The 20382-nt window shown below is 43.0% G+C and overlaps 1 protein-coding gene across 1 annotated transcript in view; it reads right to left on the minus strand.

Annotated features, from left to right (window-relative positions):
* The window catches only part of LOC144682415 (disks large homolog 2-like), a 1267833-nt gene that overhangs the window by 279679 nt on the left and 967772 nt on the right, over positions 1-20382 (minus strand). Inside the window, exon 16 of the mRNA XM_078544824.1 lies at positions 18394-18508. Coding sequence (XP_078400950.1) covers positions 18394-18508 — 115 coding nt within the window. The remainder of the gene's footprint in view (positions 1-18393; positions 18509-20382) is intronic.

Raw genomic sequence — 20382 nt, forward strand, 5'->3', positions numbered from 1 at the left:
TTGCCCATTCTCCTAACCTGTCCAAATCCTTCAGCAGCCTCCCTGCCTCCTCAATACTACCTGTCCCTCCACCTATCTTTGCATTATCTGCAAACTTAGCCAGGGTGCCCTCAGTTCCTTCATCTAGATCATTAATGTATAAAGTGAAAAGTTGTGGTCCCAACACTGACCCCTGCGGAACTCCACTGGTCACCGGCCGCCATCCTGAGAAGGACCCCCTTATCCCCACCCTCTGCCTCCTGCCAGACAGCCAATCTTCTATCCATGCTAGTACCTCGCCTCTAACACCATGGGCTCTTATCTTACTGAGCAGCTTCCTGTGCGGCACCTTGTCAGAGGTCTTCTGGAAGTCCAAGTAGATAACATCCATTGGCTCTCCTTTGTCTAACCTACTTGTTACCTCCTCAAAGAATTCTAACAGATTTGTCAGGCATGACCTCCCCTTGATGAAACCATGCTGATTTTGCCCTATTTTACCATGCACTTCCAAGTATTCTGAAATCTCATCCTTAATAATGGACTCTAAAATCTTACCAACGACCGAGGTCAGGCTAATCGGCCTGTAATTTCCCGTCTTTTGCCTCACTCCCTTCTTAAACATGGGGGTTACATTAGCGATTTTCCAGTCCTCTGGGACCCTCCCAGACTCCAGTGATTCCTGAAAGATCACCACTAACACCTCCACTATCTCTTCAGCTATCTCCTTCAGAACTCTGGGGTGTAATCCATCTGGTCCAGGTGATTTATCCACCTTCAGACCTTTCCGTTTTCCTAGCACCTTCTCCTTGGTAATGGCCACCATACTCACCTCTGCCCCCCCGACTCTCTTGAACTTTGGGGATGTTACTCGTGTCTTCTACCATGAAGACTGACGCAAAGTACCTATTCAGTTCCTCCGCCATTTCTTTGTTCCCCACTACTACTTCTCCAGCGTCATTTTCCAGCGGCCCAATGTCCACTTTTGCCTCTCTCTTATCCTTTATAGGTCTAAAAAAACTCTTGCAATCTTCTTTTATATTACTGGCTAGTTTACCCTCATATTTAATCTTATCCCTCCTTATTTCTTTTTTAGTTGTCCTCCGTTGGTTTTTGTAGGCTTCCCAATCCCCTGGTTTCCCACTGCTCTTCGCCGCATAGTTTGCTTTCTCTTTAGCTTTCATGCTGTCCCTGACTTCCCTTGTCAGCCATGGTTGCCTCGTCCTCCCTTTAGTTTGCTTCTTCTTCCTAGGGATGAATTTTTGCTGTGTCTCCCAAATTACTCCCAGAAACTCCTGCCATTGCTGTTCCACTGTCTTTCCTGCTAGGCTCATCTCCCAGTCAATTCTGGCCAGCTCCTCCCTCATGCCTCTGTAGTTGCCTTTATTCAACTGTAATACCGTTACATCTGATTCCAGCTTTCTCCTCTCAAATTGCAGGGTAAATTCAATCATATTATTTCCACTTCCTCCTGAGGGTTCCTTCACCCTAAGCTCCCTTATCAAATCTGCCTCATTACACATCACCAAATCTAGAATTGCCTATTCCCTCGTGGGCTCCACCATAAGTTGCTCCTAAAAGCCATCTCGTAGACATTCCACAAATTCCTTTTCCTGGGATCCATTACCAACCTGATTTTCCCAGTCTACCTGCATATTGAAATCCCCCATAATCACTGTAACCTTGCCTTTCTTACACGCCTTTTCTATCTCCTGGTGTATCTTGTGCCCCACATCCTGACTACTGTTCGGAGGCCTGTACATAACTCCCATTATGGTTTTTTAACCTTTGCGGTTCCTCAACTCTACCCACACAGATTCTACATCATCTGACCCTACGTCATTTCTTGCTAAAGATTTAATTTCATTTCTTACTAACAAAGCAACCCCACCCCCTCTGCCAACCTGCCTATCTTTTCGATAGGATGTATATCCTTGGATATTTAGCTCCCAGTCCTGATCCCCTTGCAGCCATGTCTCCGTGATGCCCACCAGATCATACCTGCCAATTTCAATCTGCGCCACAAGCTCATTTACCTTATTTCGTATACTGCGTGCATTCAGATACAACACCTTCAGTCCTGTATTTCCCGTCCCCTTTCTCTTTGTCGTCCCTTTATCTGATGTGCTTGAAGTTAGATTCCTAGCGTTTTCCAAACACTCTGTCCTATTTTGTGTTCTGGGGACTTTAATAGCCTCTCCTGGGCTCTCCTTTCTTTTCAGTTTTTTCATAATTTTCCATGAAGTTGAATCCACCCCCCCACACGCTAACCTGCTGCTTTGTTTCCCATTAGTCATACTTCTTGGAGTTTTACCCTTTCCTCCCCCCCACTTTCTAGTTTAAAGTCCTGTTGACCACCCTATTTACCCTTTTCGCTAGAACATTGGTCCCAGATTGGTTCAGGTGGTGACCGTCCCAATGGTACAGATCCTTCCTGTTCCAATACTGATGCCAGTGACCCACGAAATGGAACCCCTCTTTCCCACACCACTCCTTTAGCCACGTGTTTACTTCCCTTATTCTTGCGTCCCTATGCCAATTTGCACGTGGCTCGGGTAGTAATCCGGAGATTATAACCCTTGAGGACCTGTTCTTTAATTTAGTTCCTAGTTCCTGATAATCCCCAAACAGGTCCTCTTTCCTTGTCTTACCTATGTTATTTGTCCCAACGTGGACCACAACAACTGGATCCTCCCCCTCCCTCTCCCTCTCCAATATCCTTTCAAGCCGGTCAGAGATGTCCCTCACTGTGGCACCGGGCAGGCAACATACCGTTCTTTGACAGTGGGTCCTCCTCGATTCCCTCCTGAGTCGCGGTGGCTGCAGTGACTTCTCCCAGAATGCTTTAGTCACTTCTCACCAGCGCCCTCTGTTGGATGCTCTTCCTCCTGTTGAGTGCAAGAGTCCTTCTCCTCGATTCCCTCGTGAGTCGCGGTGGCTGCGGTGACTTCTCCCAGAATGCTTTAGTCACTTCTCACCAGCGCCCTCTGTTGGATGCTCTTCCTCCTGTTGAGTGCAAGAGTCCTTCTCCTCGATTCCCTCTTGAGTCGCGGTGGCTGCGGTGACTTCTCCCAGAATGCTTCAGTCACTTCTCACCAGCGCCCTCTGTTGGAATATCACAGTCCTTCTGCCTGATTTCCATACCCACGTCATCTCTCTCACTTGTGAACACTGACACAAAGTATTCATTTAGAACCTTACCGACGTCTTTCTGTTCCAAACACAAATTACCACTATGGTCCTTAATGGGCCCTACTCTTTCCTTAGTTATCCTCTTACTCTTAATGTACTTGTAAAATAACTTTGGATTTTCCTTTATTTTACCTGCCAATGCTTTTTCATGCCCACTTTTTGCTCTCCTAATTTCCTTTTTAAGTTTCCCTCTACACATTCTGTACTCCTCTAGGGCTTCCGTTGTTTTGAGCCCCCGGTATCTGACATATGCCTCCCTTTTTCTCTTTATCCAATCCTTTAAATCCCTCGATATCCAAGGTTCCCTGGATTTGTTGGTCCCACCATTTGTCTTTACTGGAATATGTTGGCCTTGTACTCTCCCTATTTCCTTGTTGAATGAGTCCCACTGTTCCAACGCAGTTTTACCTTAAAGTAGCTGCTCTCAGTCCACTCTGTCCAAATCATATCTGATCTTATTAAAATCGGCCTTCCCCCAAATTAGAACTCTGATTTCTGGCCCATCCTTGTCCTTTTCCATAACAACCTTGAATCTAATGGAGTTGTGATCACTATCTGCAAAATGCTCCCCTACTGATAGCTCTACCATTTGCCCTGCTTCATTCCCTAAAATTAAGTTCAGGACCATCCCCTCTCTTGTAGGACATTCTGCGTACTGGCTTAAAAAGCTCTCCTGGATGCATTTTAAGAATTCCGCTCCCTCCAAACCTATCACAATATGACTAAACCAGTTAATGTAGGGGAAGTTGAAATCCCCCATTATTACTACCCTATTATTTTTACACTTCTCTGAAATTTGCCTACATATCCGCTCTTCCATTTCTCTCCGACTGTTTGGGGGCTTATAGTACACTCCCAGCAATGTGATTGCTCCTTTTTTGTTTTTCAGTTCTACCCATATGGCTTCATTTGAAGAGCCTTCTAAGATATCATCCCTCCTTACTGCTGTAATTGATTCCTTGATCAATATTGCAATACCCCATCCTCTTTTCCCTCCCTTCCCTGCATCACCTGAAGACCCTATATCTTGGAATATTGAGCTGCCAACCCTGCCCTTCTCTCAACCATGTCTCTGTGGCAGCAATGACATCATACTTCCATGTGTTAATTTGTGTCCTCAACTCATCTGCCTTATTCGTCAGACTCCTTGCATTAAAATAAATACCATCCAATCTTACCAAACTCCCTTGCGCCTTGACTGGCCGATAATTTCTATGCCTTCCAGACTCACTTGCTCTCTCTTCCAATTTTGGCTGTGCATCTCCCCCTGCTGAACCTCCTCTCAGGGTCCAATGCCCCTGCCAAGTTAGGTTAAACCCTCCCCAACAGCACTAGCAAACTTCCCTGCAAGGATGTTGGTCCCATTCCGGTCCAGATGCAGCCCGTCCACCTTCTACAGGTCCCACCACCCCCATAAACGGTCCTAATGTCCTAGAAATCTAAAGCCCTCCCTCCTGCACCATCTCTCTAGCCACGCATTCATCTGGACTAACCTCCTATTTCTATACTATTGTCTTGATCTCCTGCTAGTTTTGTTTTTGCCATTAATTCAATCCATCTCCTGGAACTACTGTCTCAGACTCGTCCAGACAATATTGGTTCCTGGTTCCCCCAATGCCTCAAATTACTTGTGTTTAAATTCCTCCATGGGCTTGACCCTCCCTCTCTCTGCAACCTCCTCCAGCCTTACAAATCCCATATCCTGAATTCTCTGTTGAATTGATTCTGACCTCATGCATGTTCACCTACCTCACCACCCTCTCACCCCTTGCCCATTGATATGTTTGCCTTCAACCATATAAGCCACACGCTTTGGAATTCCTTCTCTAAACTCCTCCATCCCTCTTTATTTAAAATGTTTTTAGAACCCATGACCTTGGCCAAAGTTTTGGTCACCCCTTCTAATATCTCTTTCTCTGGTCTATTGTTTATTTGTTTCTGATTGTGTCTCTGTGAAATAACTTGGGATGTTTTCCCATGTTAAAGCTGTTATATGAGTACACGTTGTTATCTCTGTTTTGTGTCCAACCTGGCCCACTTATATTGTATACTCACCAACTCTGTGAAAAATAAGTACATTTTGAACCCAGAATTTTGGGGACCTCACTCTACTGGTGGAAGCGTGGCGGAGTGGAACTCTCATCTGTCCATGGGCAATGACACAGACTCTGTCCTAAACTAAAGGAGCAAGATCAATACCATAATTAGGGATAGGCTGCTCATGCTTCTACAGTCATTTCAGTGAGGGTCATCTTGACAGCTGCTAGAATAACCAGAGCAGTGCCCTAGTGCTCTAATAGTGGAGACTGAAGCCTGCTAAAGGCCAAAGTAGAAGTCTCCAAAACATGTTAAATGCTCCAATGCAAGTAAATTACCATTCTTAGAAAAGTAATCAATCCCTCTTCTGGACATGAGGTGGGGAGGGTGCTGGCGCAGTTGGGGGCCAGGGGGAGTGCATGTGATAGGGAAGGTGTAAATGTGCCTGCTTCTAACTGGAATTTGAACCAGACCATTACATAGATCAGAAGCCCAGTGAATCTGAGTTCTCTTCCAAATTCTGTTTGCAAGCTGCCCACTGTATGCTGACTCTAACCTCTGAAATTTCAGCCCCTAAACCTTCTTTTCACTTTCCCTCCTGAGCTAGAATATACGTCTTTTTATAGAGTTTGAAATATCATATATATTTTAGGGTTCAGCTTATCTATACCCATTTGAAACTCTAGCTTGGCACAATACATATTGCCAGTTTCTACAACTTTAGCTCCAGTGCTGAATCTAAGGAATCGATTGTGTATTCCTTAAGAACTGTTCAACTGCCTTTATCTTCTACTCACAGTGACTTCTAAAATTAATGCAGGTTAATGTAGCAAAGTATAGATAACAGATTCATCAATGTATAAAATTGTTGAACAAGAGGGTTAACAATTCAAAATTTTTTGTTTATTTCAACAAGAAGGAAATAGTTGGATTTATCTGATGTTGTGGTCGACTGAAGTAACGTTTTGTCTTTTTTTAAAAGAATAAACAAATATGAAGGATCAAGACCCATGGAAATACTAAGGCTGAACATAATAAACCAGGAGATGAAGCATCTTAGAGTAATGATTAAGTGATAATCTTTTTGGGTTCTAAAAAACTGAAGATTATAAAGGAAGCAAAGATTGAGGGAAGTAAGTCCTGGAAATGAATGAGTTAGAATTACAGTCAGTGTGATAAAAGTAACTAGGTAGGCAGCCCAAATTGACTAGTTATCATTTCCTGCCTGAAATACTTCACTATGTCATTAAGCACTGCACAATTTTTACAAAGACTGGGGTAACAAAAGAGCATTTGGCTTCCTAAAAATTGAGCTCTGGCTAAACACTGATACTTGACTGGAGGCACTTTCACGCTAAATTAGGAAGATGCCAATTTCTTCTGTGATTTTCTTAGAAGGATAAGGCAGTAAAAAATGTACTTGGGCTAAACAAGTTAGTCTGGAATGGACTTCAGTCTTAGAATTTTTTTTAACTTCACTTTTTCCTTTCTCTGGCCTTCATTCAATTTTCACTCCTGTCCTGATTCTCCATCACTCCTTTAGGTGTGACTACTACTGCTACTATTGGAAGTTACCAGCAATAAAACACAATTCTGCAGCCAGCCACCATAGGAGAAGTACTGTGCTAATCACTATGTGTAGTGACACTATAAATGCATTTTGGAAAGAAAACATTCACGGTACTTAGTGACCAAAATTCAACGCCCATATCATTAGGGACATATAGTGACAGCCTTTCTTTGTTGCATTTTCTTCAGTGACATCGCAACTATGCACTATTTGTTGCATCTGCTACATCTATTTCTCATTTTATTCTATACTCTGTAATATTGCTAATAGTTTACCTTTCTTTAACATTGAACTTTACCGATGTTCACTGTATTCCTAAGAAAAACTTCAAACTACCACCTTATTGCCCTTAGGTGGGAATTTCTAAAGTTATGGGGCAGGATTTATCAGTCGGCGTGCAGGAGCGGGCCCAACACGCTGACATGTAAAATGACGCGCGATGACATCAGGCGTACATCCCGATGTCATTGCGCAGTCCCGTGATGTTTTGTATAGCAGGTGCGCGCAGGAGTCGGCTGCACGCCTGCCGATATGTAAACGGCCTATTGAGTCCATTAAGGAACTGATATAGGTCATTATTAGCGCTGCCCGTCCAATCTTAAGCGGCCTTCGCGTTTTTTAGGAAACCTCATCCATGAGCAGGATGAGGTTTCCTAAAGCTTTTATTAATTAAATAAAAAAACTTTTCATAAATATAAAAACATGCCACATGAGGGGACATGTTTAAATAAATTTTTAAACCTTTTATTCATTCTTTACAATACCGATTAAATCTCCCTGAGGCAGTTCCATGCGTATTATGCTGGGCGGGCCTTAATTGGCCTGCCCGCGTAAAATGGTGGCGCGGAACCGACCACAGGCAGCGATCGGCTCCGTGACCACCCCCACCCGCTGCCACCGAGCCTGCCTGCTGCCTGAAAAATTGAGGCCTTGGACACTGTTGCTTACTCTCAAATTACAAATAATTGTCAGTATGATTTTCAGCAATGCTGTTCCACAACAAGCTTATCGCCAATATTACTTGCCTCTGAAACTTTGTTCTGGGGACAATTTGGTTAATCATCTTTCAATTCCTTAGAAATCTTCAAAACCTTTGACAGAATCTGGCACTGTGCACTTAACCATTTACCTTTGCAAGGCCATTACTAAAGTATTATTAAGGTTCATCTCCTCCACACTACCTGATGGATTGCTCAGGAATCTGTTCTTTTTTTCATATCAATTTTCTTTCTCATATTAATTACATCAAATCACTTTGAATTTACAGTACAAAAACAGGTCATTCTGTCCAACTGGTCAATGCCAATGATTGTGCTCCACACAAGCCTCTTCTCACCTCTTCTCTTTTAACCCTATCAGTATAATCTATTGTTATTTCTCTTGTGCACTTATCTAGATTTCCCTTAAATGCATTTATGTTATTTGCCCCAACTACTGCTCCATTCTCTCCAACCTAACACCTTCTTTAAAATGGTTCCATTTCCTGTGTGCTACAGAAGTAATTGGACTTGGACTTCAGAAAATATTGCAAACTCTCACCAGATAGGGCAGGATTTTTCCGATGGTGGGGTTTCCTGCCCCACCACCTGAAGAGTCAGCAGGAGGCACATCCCAGCCAATCCTGGCAGCCTCACAGCCATTTAATTGCCTAAAGGCCAAACTTCTGCCCCTCACTTGGGTGGAAGCCCCACCTCAAAGAACTGCCAGTCAATCTGATTGACCAGCAGAACTCTGTAGTTCCAGCAGCACCAACAGCAGCAGCGGCCAAGTCTGGAACTGCAAGCAGTCCCCAAATTCCAAGTCCTGGAGTCCAGGACCAGGTAAGTGTGGGGGATCTCATAGCAGAGAGAAGAGGTGAGACCTGAGGGCAAGAGGAGTTGGGGATCATGATAGAGAGGCTGGGGCTGAGCACCCATGGTCGCCAGGCCTTGGAAGAAACCAGGCAGAAGTGGAAAGGGCTTCCTTGATGCGGGTTTCCCCTGTCATGTCCAAGGCCCAAGATGGCACTTATGGCCTCAATCAGGAAGAGGGGGGACAGTCTGCCTAGGCCTCACCTCGCCCCGTGCGTACGGGCGCCCTTCCAATTGGCGCCCCCGATCAGAGGTGCGGCGCCATTTTACGTGGGCGGGCCAATTAAGACCCGCCCAGTGTGACATCCGCACAGAAGCGTCATGTGCTCCCTGTGCGGTCAGTGGGGGAATCTCAAAATCGAGAGTGCGCTCTTTCGCACGAAAGAGCGCACTCATCTCCCTGAGGCTAAGTGCTGCCTCAGGGAGATCGGCTGTACACGTGAAAAAGATAAAAATAGAAAAATAAAATTTCCCTTACGTGTCGCCTCATGTGACAATGTGTCACATGAGTTGGGACATGTCCATAATTTTTACATAATCTTTATTAAAAATTTTTAAAGCCTACATGAAACCTTATCCTGCCCGTGGATGAGGTTTCATGTTTTTTCCAGTTCCCGCCGGGGCTCCTGGCCTACCCACCAACCTTAAGGTTGGACGGGCAGGTCCTTTAATTGCTTAATTGACCCTGTCAATAGCCTCAATTGGCCATTGACAGGTCGGCTGGCGCGCAGCTGATTTTGCCTTCCTGAAAATTTAAATCGGACACGGTGACGTCGAGAGTTCCCCCCAACGTCACCGTGCGTCATTTTACGCGTCAGCGAGCGGGCCCTGCCCCCGCTCGCCGACTCGTAACATTCTGCCCAATAAAGATACATTAATAATTTTGAACTAACTAGGGTTAAAATGGAAAATCTTTCCTCAAAATACCAGCAGCTGAGAATAGAGCTGGGTTACCAGGAAAAACATCAGACTAGGTTGTTTAGTCTGCTAATTAGTCCTGTAAGGGAAACATAATGCTTTCACAGCTCCAGAATATGCTAGACCTGGGCTAGTTGTATTTCATAGTGGCCCAGAACTACCATGGAGTAGCAATCGCTGTCTGATTACCACTCCACTCCTTTTTATTTACCCAGATCAGGAGCTGCACATTTCTCACCCGACCTTCCGACCCAGGCCTGGTAAGAAATGTGCAAGGCAGCAGCTCCAGAGTCCTTTCTGTGTAGGGCAACAGCATCTGGAGAAGTGAAGACACGCCCCCTTTTTACAACAGTTGGTAGTTGGGGGTTCCAGTGGCAGGGGTTGGCGGGGGGTGGGGGAGTCAGTATCATAGTTCCCCAGAAGTTAGAAGTGATTTTAATCCTTCTCACTTTTCGAAGTTAACTATTCTGCTAAAGAGTTGGAAATATCCAAAGTCTCTGTTTTAAATCAGAGTATCAGATAGGTCCAGGTGCAGGGCAATTGCCCAAAGAAAGTTTAAATTTCCTGGGCAATTCCCATGCAGTTTTTGCTTGGAGCAACAGAGAATCTTCTGGGGTACCTCCGAATTACCACCATCCAGGGAACGGAAGTTCTGGACCATTATTTCATATTCAATATTATGTCATGTTCATTGTACTTTTGAAAATTGCTCCATTGACAGTTACTGAGGCTGTGACAAATACAAGGCAGTCGGTCAGTTCTGCGGTTCACACATTTCAACTGGCTAGTTGTCCCACATAATGGTGAAATGCAACTTCACAGTATTTAGCATCTATGTTTACATCTATCCAAACCTCAGTTAAAAATTCTGAAGTAAAGGACTCTAAAAATTCTGAAATGTTTTGTTATGTGGGCCTCATAAAATAGTTTAAATACTAGAGAAAAAGTATGGTGTTGATGTTTTACCAACTGGTTTATTTTTGATTCTGTATGATTTGATATTAATAACAGATTCAAATTAGTAGGTTAACCTAAGGCAGTAATTTCCCCTGGGGGGGTTGTGCGGAGTCGGGCGGGGGCAGGCACGAACCCGATTGGCGCCCCCGATCAGGGCCATGCCGCCATTTTGTGTGGGCAGGCTAATTAAGGCCTGCCCAGCGTGACGCGCGCCCGGAAGTGCTGAGCGCTCCCTGTGCGGGCACGGAGCTGCCTCAGGGAGATTAAGTTCAGAATGTAAGTTTTTATTAAAGTCAGAAAAAAATGATTTAGACGTCCCCTCAAGTGACAGCGTCACATGAGCTGGGGCATGTTTATCAAATGTTTGAAAATTCTTTATTTAACTAATAAACCCGTCATGAAATCTCTACCTGCCCGTGGATGAGGTTTCATGAAAAACGTGAAGGCTGCCTGGGCCCTTCGCCTGCCCGCCAACCTTAAGGTTGGATGGGCAGCTCCGGTTATTGTTTTAATTGATATTTAAATGGCCTTAATAGGCCTTTGAGAGTTCGGCGGGCGCACAGCTGAGTCAGCTGCGCGCCCGCCGAACTGAAAATCGAAATGACGTGTGGTGATGTCAGGACACCCGCTGACGTCACCGCGCGTCATTTTATGCCCCGCCCCTGTTCGCCAACCCAAAAATTCTTCCCCTAAGCTTTCTGGCTGTATGTCTTTTCCACCAGTCAGAAAGACCAACAGTAGACATTATTTCCAGCTTAACTGGAGGGGAGTGGTGGTTAACGAGTTGATTGTTAGCACCTGGAACTATCCGATACTCTGATTTAAATAAGAGATTTTGGATAGCTACCGAGGAAAAGGAAAAGGAAGGATTAAAATCACTTCTAGCTTCTGGGTAACTATGGTACTGACCCCCGGCCCCCCCAAACCCATGCCACTGGAACCCCTGACTAGCCCCCCAAGCTAATGCTGTAAAAAGGGCTTGTTAGCCTTAAAGCAGACTACATTCTTTTTACTACATGTATACGATTATGTTTTGGCTTGTCAATAAAATTGAATAATTATCATTCTTTGAATTACAGGATACTATAAATATTAAAAGCAACCAGATAAAGCCATCCACATGCTAATATAGAAATTTAGCGAAACAGAAATCAACGTCAAAAAAGCTGGCAGATTCCACAACAAGCTGGACCTCCAAAATAGGCTTGATTATAAGCCAAGTGCATCTAACAACAAATAATTACTATAGTTTTTGTAACATAAGCTTTAGCTACACCCATCCTTCTTTTAGTCATACTGGAGGAAGAAGTTCATAAAAGGCTGATGGAGGAAATGCAAACACTGAAACACAACATAGTATATTTCAAGAGGATCCAAGGCCATGTTTCCATTGAAAACTTTGCATTGTACCTGGAAAAAGATTAATTTTATGCACTTTTATACATCACAATAGGTATATAACTTTAAAAATAAGGAAAAAACAAAATGAAATTTAGATTTTCAACAAACCAACCAGCTCTGGAAAAGTTACCTCAGCAGTTACTGTCCCATATTCAACTACCCCTCTCAACAAAGTTCAAAGAAACACAACCCCAACCAACTTTTCACTCTTTCTGGTAGTAACTTTCTTCTCTTCAAACCTCCCATGACATACTTTACCCTTACAATTTTCCTTCTTCATCCACTATCTGTTCAAGTGGGAACCATCTTTCCTTCCTCATGTCAAACTGGAGTCTTTGCCACCTCCAAACCTCTCATTTCAAGATGGCACCAATCTCTTGCCTAAATTTATGTTGGCATTCTTTTTTTTTCAGTTTGGTACATATTAACACTCTCTGACTTTCAAAAACACCACTTTCACATTCCATCCTCCTTCCAAAATAATTGCTCCCAGCTTCTGTTCACTCTTTCCCCTTCATTGCAATTGATTTTTGCCTTTCCTCTCACCTTCTTTGCCATCACTTCCCATCTCTCTTATCCTCATTATCATTCATTTCTACTTTCTCTTTCCTCTTCATTCTGGTTTCCTCTATCCTTTCATGATGCACACTTCCAATTCCCTCTTATTGTTTGTCGCTCAGGTTCCCCTTCTCTCTCCCTTTTATTTCATCTATTGCCTCCCTTTCATATACTCTCATGGTCTCTCCTCTCTGTTGGACTGCAGTTAATGGAAGTGATTCTGGTCACTTCATGCTATGGTAGAGGAACTGTTATCCTTACAAGAATACTCCTATGGTAAGCAGCAGCAGAAATAACTTCCATTAGCAGACAGACTCAGTTTGGAGTACCATTGAGCAGAAAATCCTGATCTGTGATGACTTTTGCCACCAAGCCCTGCCATATTAACATGTAGCATATATGAAGCAACATGGAAAGACACTGCAAAATTTGATCCTATCACTCCTTTTCCTGCACCATATGTAAACACTCCCATACAATTACCCCATTCCTTCAAATTCCAGAAAGAAGCATGACCATGACAAAGTAACTAACACGCAAAAATCCCTACACTTCAAAGAAAATAAAGGAGTGAGATTTAGTTCAAGAATAAAGTGGAGACTATACCTTTTTAAAAATTAATTTATGGGTTGTGGGCAGCGACAGCATTTATGGCCCATCCATAATTGTCCTTGAGAAGGTGGTGGTGAGCTGCCTTCATGAACCGCTGCAGTCCATGCGGTAAGGTACACCCACAGTGCTGTCAGGGAGGGAATTCCAGAATATTGACCCAGCAACAGTAAAGGAATGATTATATATTTCCAAGTCAAGATGGTGAGCGGCTTGGAGCGGAACTTCCAGGTGGTTGAGTTCCCATGTGTCTGCTGCCCTGGTCCTTCTAGATGATAGCGGGTCGTGGGTTTGGAAGGTGCTGTCTAAGGGTCTTTGGTGAATTCCTGCAGTGCATCGTGTAGATGGTACCCACTGCTGCCACTGGATTGTCCTGGATGATTCCGTTGCTCTGGATGGTGCCAAGCTTCTTAAATACTGTTGGAGCTGCACTCATCTGGCAAGTGGAACATATTCCAGGCTTTGGGGAGTCAGGCGACATAGTGGAATTGTCACACGACGAGTAATCCAGGGACCCAGGGTAATGCTCTGTGCAGCAAATGATGGAATTTGAATTCAATAAAAATCTGGAATTACAAATCGAATGATGACCATGGAACCATTGTCGATTGTTGTAAAAACCCACCTGGTTCACTAATGTCCTTTAGGGAAGGAAACCTGCTATCCTTACCTGGTCTGGCCTACATGTGACTCCAGGCCAAACCAATGTAGTTGACTCTTAAATGCCCTCTGAAATGGCCTAGCAAGCCACTCAGTTGTATCAAACCGCTAAAAAGTCTGAAAGGAATGAAGCCGGATGGACCACATGGCACCAACCTAGGCACTGAAAATGACAATGGCAAACTTAGTCCTGTAGGCCCTGCAAAGTCTTCCTCACTAACATCTGGGTACTTGTGTCAAAATTGAGGGAGCTGTCTCGCAGACTAGTCAAGCAACAGCCTGACAGTCATACTCACGAAATCATACCTTACAGATAATGTCCCACCATCATTCAACCAGCAGGACAGACCCACCAGAGGTGGTGGTACAGTCGTATACAGTCAGGAGGGAGTTGTCCTGGGAGGCCTGAACATTGACTCTGGACCACATGAAGTCTTATGATATCAGGTTAAACATGGGAAAGGAAACCTCCTGTTGGTTACCACGTACTGTCACCCCTCAGCTGATGAATCAGTACTTCCCCATGTTGAAAACCACTTGGAGGAAGCACTGAGGGTGGCAAGGGTGCAGAATGTACTCTGGGTGGGGGACGTCAATGTCCATCACCAAGAGCGGCTTGGTAGCACAAGTACAGACCGAGCTGGCCGAGTCCTAAAGGACACAGTTGCTAGATTGGGTCTGCAGCAGGTGGTGAGGGAACCAACAAGAGGGAAAAACATACTTGACCTCATCCTCAACAACCTGCCTGCTTCAGATCATCTGTCCTTGACAATATTGGTAGGAGTGACCACCGCACTGTCGTTGCGGAGACAAAGTCCTGTCTTCACATTGAGGATACCTTCCATTGTGTTGTGTGGCACTACCATCGTGCTAAATGGGATTGATTTTGAACAGATCTAGTAACTTAAGACTGGGCATCCACGAGGTGCTGTGGGCCAGCAGCAGCAGCAGAATTGTACTCACCCACAATCTGTAACCTCATGGCCTGGCATATCCCTCATTAAGCGATTCCACAACCAAGGGATCAGATCTAAGCTCTGCAGTCCTGCCACATAAAGTCGTGAATGGTGGCGGACAAGTAAACAACTCACTGGAGGAGGAAGCTCCACAAAAATTCTCATCTCAATGATGGGGGAGCCCAGCACATCAGTGCAAAAGGTAATGCTAAGTCACTTCTTTAGCCAGAAGTGCCGAGTGGATAATCCATCTCGCTCTCCTTCGGAGGTCCCCAGCATCACAGATGCCACTCTTCAGCCAATTCGATTCCCTCCACATGGTATAAAGAAACACCTGAAGGCACTGGTTTGCAAAGGCACTGGTTTGCAAAGGCCCTGACAAGATTCTGGCTATAGTACTGAAGACTTGTGCTCCAGAACTTACCATGCCTCGAGCCAAGTTGTTCTAGTACAGCTACAATGCTGGCATCTACCCGGCAATTTGGAAAATTTCACAGGTATGTCCTGTACACAAAAAGCAGGACAAATCCAACCTGGCCAATTACCACTGGGTCAAGGGGTAATGGTTAGATTCTCTCTTGTTGGAGATGTTCATTGCCTGGCACTTGTGTGGCGCAAATGTTACTTGTGCCATCAGTAAAGTGACGGAAGGGGTCACCAATAGTGCTATTAAGCGGCACTCATTTAGCAATAATCTGCTCACTGCTGCTCAGTTTGGGTTTCGCTAGGTCCATTCAGCACCCAACCTCATTACAGCCTTGGTTCATACATGGGCAAAAGAGCTGAACTCCAGGCGTGAGGTGAGAGTGACTGCCCTTGACATTAAGGCAGCATTTGACAGTGTGGCATCAAGGAGCCCTAGCAAAACTGGAGTCAATGGGAATCAGTGGGAAAACTCTCTGATGATTGGAGTCATACCTGGCACAAAGGAAGATGGTTGTGGTTGTTGGAGGTCAATCATCTCAGTTCCAGGACATCACTGCAGGAGTTTCTCAGGGTAGTGTCCTCGGCCCAACCATCTTCAGCTGCTTCATCAATGATCTTCCTTCCATGATAAGATCAGAAGTGGGGACGTTCACTGGTGATTGCACAATGTTCAGCACCAATCGTGACTCCTCAGATACTGAAGCTGTCCATGTCCAAATGCAGCCAGACCTGGACAATATCCAGGCTTGGGCTAACAAGTGGCGAGTAACATTCGTGCAACACAAGTGCCAGGCAATGACCATCTCCAATAAGAGAGAATCTAACCATCGCCATTTGACATTGCATTACCATCACTGAATCCCCCACTATCAACATTCTGGGGGTTACCATTGACCAGAAACTGAACTGAACTAGCCATTTAAATACTGTGGCTACAAGAGCAGGTCAGAGGCTAGCAATCTTGTGGCAAGTAACTCACCTAAATCAGTTATCATCAAATTAATGGCAACCAGAGACTTGAAGGAAAGTAACACTACTTTATAACTTATCTTTTCTTTCAAAATTGTTTATTTTTCCCGCTCATGGCATTTTCCACTTGATATTTCCCAATGAATAAGGGAGATAAAAACAACTTGGATTTATATTGCATCTTTAAAATAATAAAATGTTTCATGGTGTTTCACTTGACCATTAGAAAGCAAAATTTGATAGTGATCCACGTAAAGAGAAATTAGGCAGATGGCCAATAGCTTGGTCAAAAAGATAGGTTTTAAGGAGCATCTTAAATTATCAAAATAAAACAGAAAGATAAAGAGTTTTGGGAAAGGTATTCTAGAACTTAGGTCCTAGGTAGCTAAGGGACAGTCACCAATGGTAGAGCAATTAAAATCAGGCAAGTTCCAGAGCCCAGAATAAAAGGAGTTCACGTAGCTCAGATGGTTGTTGGGCTGAACGAGATTATAAAGATGAGGGAGGATAAGCTATCGAGAGTTCTGAAAGCAAGGATGTGAATTTTTAAAATCAAGGGTTGCTTAACTGAGAGCCACAGTTGGTTCGCATTTTAAAATCAAGGGTTGCTTAACTGAGAGCCACAGTTGGTTCGCAAACACACGGGTAATAGGTGAGCAGGACTTGGTGCAAGTTGGGATACAGGCAGCAGAATTTTGGATGACCTGAGATTTATGGAGGCTGACCAGGAATGCTTTGGGATAGTCAAGTGTAGAGAAAATAAAAGCATGGATGAGTGTTTCAGCAACGGATGAGCTGAGGCAATGGGAAGAGTCAAGTGATATTACAAACAATTTTCTTCAAGCTTCTGTCAACATTCAGTTTTTAACTAGCTACTCAAGATGCATTACAATGATGTGGGCTCGCTCATTCTTTGACCTGTCCTCTTTCCTTCATGAGGCATTGCCTTCTACTTCTTAGCATATTCTTCATAGTCTGGCTAGCATGAAGAGCTTAATTATCATTTAGAAGCTGATTACTCTGTGGCATAATGGATTTATAGTGCAATTTGTGATGCTATAAACACCTGGCCTTGTTGTGTGCCACATTTAAAGTCATGTTAGACAATGATTAACTGAAGCACACACAACAGTAGAAGGCAAGGTTGGTAAAACACTACCACTGAAGAGATAGATAGACAGCCTGTAAATAGTTCTTCCTTCAGCAATTTAGACAGAGATTTATTTTTCCTGAGGCATTGCTTTTGATATCAAGAGTAGATTGCACATTCAAAACTGCCAGGAAGCACAGGTTGACTATACTTTAACAGGCTTCACAGCCAACAGGGTGAAGTGACTAACAACAAGATCTATGGCACCTCTCACATCACCACCCAGCGGTGGAGCTAATTATAGATAATCTACATCCATATTAAAAGTAACACTGCAAGTAAAGGGACTAAAATTAATCAATTCATTGGCATTGTTGAAAGTGCATTCTTATCCAATGATATGAAGTAAACAGCCTCATGGATGTAAACTTTGAGCTTTTCGTGATTTTAAAGTTGCGTCGTCCATGACAGCTGGAGTATGTTGAATCAAATAGTGAAGGCAAGGGTTTGCATTATCACTACTCATTCTCCGGTGAAAAGCCAGGTACTGGTTCAAGTCTTCAATCCTGCCTACAGAGCTCTGTGTCACATAAAAGGATTATTATTTCAACAGCTACAATAGTATTCTAACATATGGTGTGTCATTTACAGATTAAGCATGACCTAAAAATCCTTTTAAAAACTGTGGTCTAGAAATTGGACTGTGATACACCCATTTTACAGGCATAAAACAGGTGTCTAAATGCCCAATAAGGTAGACCATAAGTGCACCACCCGTTTTGTCAGTAAAGGTTTTTCAGGTGCTAGGCAGCTAAAACCGTGAAGCTTAAGAGAGTTGTTCAAGGTAATATGTTATTTTACATATTTTATTGTGGAGGCAGGAGGAACATTATATTCATGGGCCACTGCTGGTCTCTGCTCATCTCCCTTAACTCTGATTGCCTCTGCTCACTTTCCACAAACTCATTTGCGCCAGGATAGGCAAGCTGTCACTAGGGCCATGACTGGTGCCTGCAACTTGCAGGTAATAAGAAAATGGGGCTGACATTTTAATGGCCCTGCTATTGGCCTCATTAGGCTTGTTCTACACTAACTTTGGGTCCCTTTTTCAGTTGCAATCCAATTTCTATGGAGGCCTATATGTCCATTCACATATATTTTATGTAACAGTATAATTATTGTTATAAGCAGATAAATGAATAAATAGTAAGTAAATGGATTTACCTTACATACAATGAACGTTTCTGATTAGTTCTCAGGGAGCCAGACCCAGAACTCATGCTGTGATTCATCATCTGTTCCCGCAAGTCATGGATTTTTGCCTCAAACTGGCTGTACTCTGAGTGGGGAGGGTGGGGATAGGGAAAAGAAAAAGAGATAAAAGCATTTCAGCTTTTATTTTCCAGTAATACATTTGACATTGGGTTTATCAAATATGAAATCACAACAATTATTGGAACTTCCTCTAGCTCTCCCCAGCACTCTCTCCCCTACCACACACATTCACACCCGATGCCAGAAAACTCAAAACAAAGCTGGGAAAACTGCATTGTTCATAGGAATGAATTAAGTTCATTTTCTGGTTGAAAAATGCATTTTCCAAAAAACCTTATTTTATTTGGTTCTAAAGTCAACACCTCTATAAAGATCCAAAATTGGCACATTATAGCCTTAATACTGTAATCAACAATGTGCATCGTTGTCATTATATTACTGATTGTATTCAACAGTGCATGTTAGCTTTCATCTCTAAAATTGTTTGCCATTTCATATTGAAATATTGCAGAGCTGGTGGAAGATGCACGTATGCATATACACACAGAATTACGCAGAAAATTCCCATGTAGCTTTTATACTGCACAAAATCAAACACCTCAAACAGGTTTACAAGTAAATGTATGTTCTTGCTAGCATTTATAATGGTATACCATACAAAAGATTTCATTTACACTAATGATTTAAATAGAAATTTTACCACAAGACAGAATAGAAATGTATGTCAGTATCTACTGACTTTCCAAAACATACTGATATGTAGCCATATTTTAAAATAATTTTTACATATTATCAGGATACATGACGGAAAACAAGATGAATACATTCAGAACCCAACAGATCTGCCCAACAGTTCTATCATCAGCCTGCACAATACTTGTATTCTGCTCCAGAATAATTCAACATTACATTACAAATGAACATTCTGTCTCCTTAACAACTGTGATAGCCTAATCATTCAGCTCTTTGCACTTAAAGATCAAACAACATCGATCCCATTATCTCAATTCAATGCTTGGTCTATGAAATAGGTTGTCAAAAGTCTAAAATTAAGAAAAAATAATGAGATGGCCACTAATCAAGATGAGTTAAGAAAACAGAAAGAAACAAGGAAAAACTCCTACAAAACACAAATAGAGAATTATATTGCAAACCACGCACACAGTTACAACAGCAGGATAACCTCGACAACCAACTGAGAGAAATCACCAGGGAAACCAAATACATTGAAACGGATTTCTATAAACCTCCATTCCAGTTAATTTCAGTGCAAATGTTTTAAACTGATACCTGAAAGCAGCACACTGTTATTTTTCCCTGGATATCTCAATAAAAAATAATTAACTTCTCTCCTAAAAGCAAGCCTACCTTCTCAATATATTCAAATCTTCCCAGAAATAATCAGGTTCCAGGGCTATCCTGTCACAGCAGCAGCAGCAGTACAGCTCAAGAAGGAATGACCCATTAAAAATGTGCAGTCAAACCTAGTGTCATTTGACCAAGCTGAAGCATCAGTGTTTTCTGTTATTTCAACTCATCACCCTATCACTGCAGTCTGTGGTGGCACATGATGGGATGGGTTTAATAGCTCATAACATCAAACAAACAAAAGCCTCTAAATGCTGACTGCAGCTTTTTCAGTGGAGTCAGTAATCATTATTTGACTTTATTTCCTATATCCCTTTCACCTGTGTGCTTATAGTTTCATATGTTCATTCAGGCAGCCAAAGCTATTAATTGTTTTCCGCCAAGCTCAATACTGATCTCCCCTGCCTCTACTCGATAGTTAGCATGCTCCATTTTAATTCATTTGTTTACAGGTTTCTAAGGTTCTAAGATCAGAAGAAGAAGTGAATAAGGAATTTTTAAACACATTAATTTGCACATGGAAAATGTATGTGTTTAAAACAACAATTATTTTAATCTTTGTATGTTATG

This window comes from Cetorhinus maximus, chromosome 7 (assembly GCF_964194155.1).
Source record: "Cetorhinus maximus chromosome 7, sCetMax3.hap1.1, whole genome shotgun sequence".
NCBI classification, from domain to species: domain Eukaryota; kingdom Metazoa; phylum Chordata; class Chondrichthyes; order Lamniformes; family Cetorhinidae; genus Cetorhinus; species Cetorhinus maximus.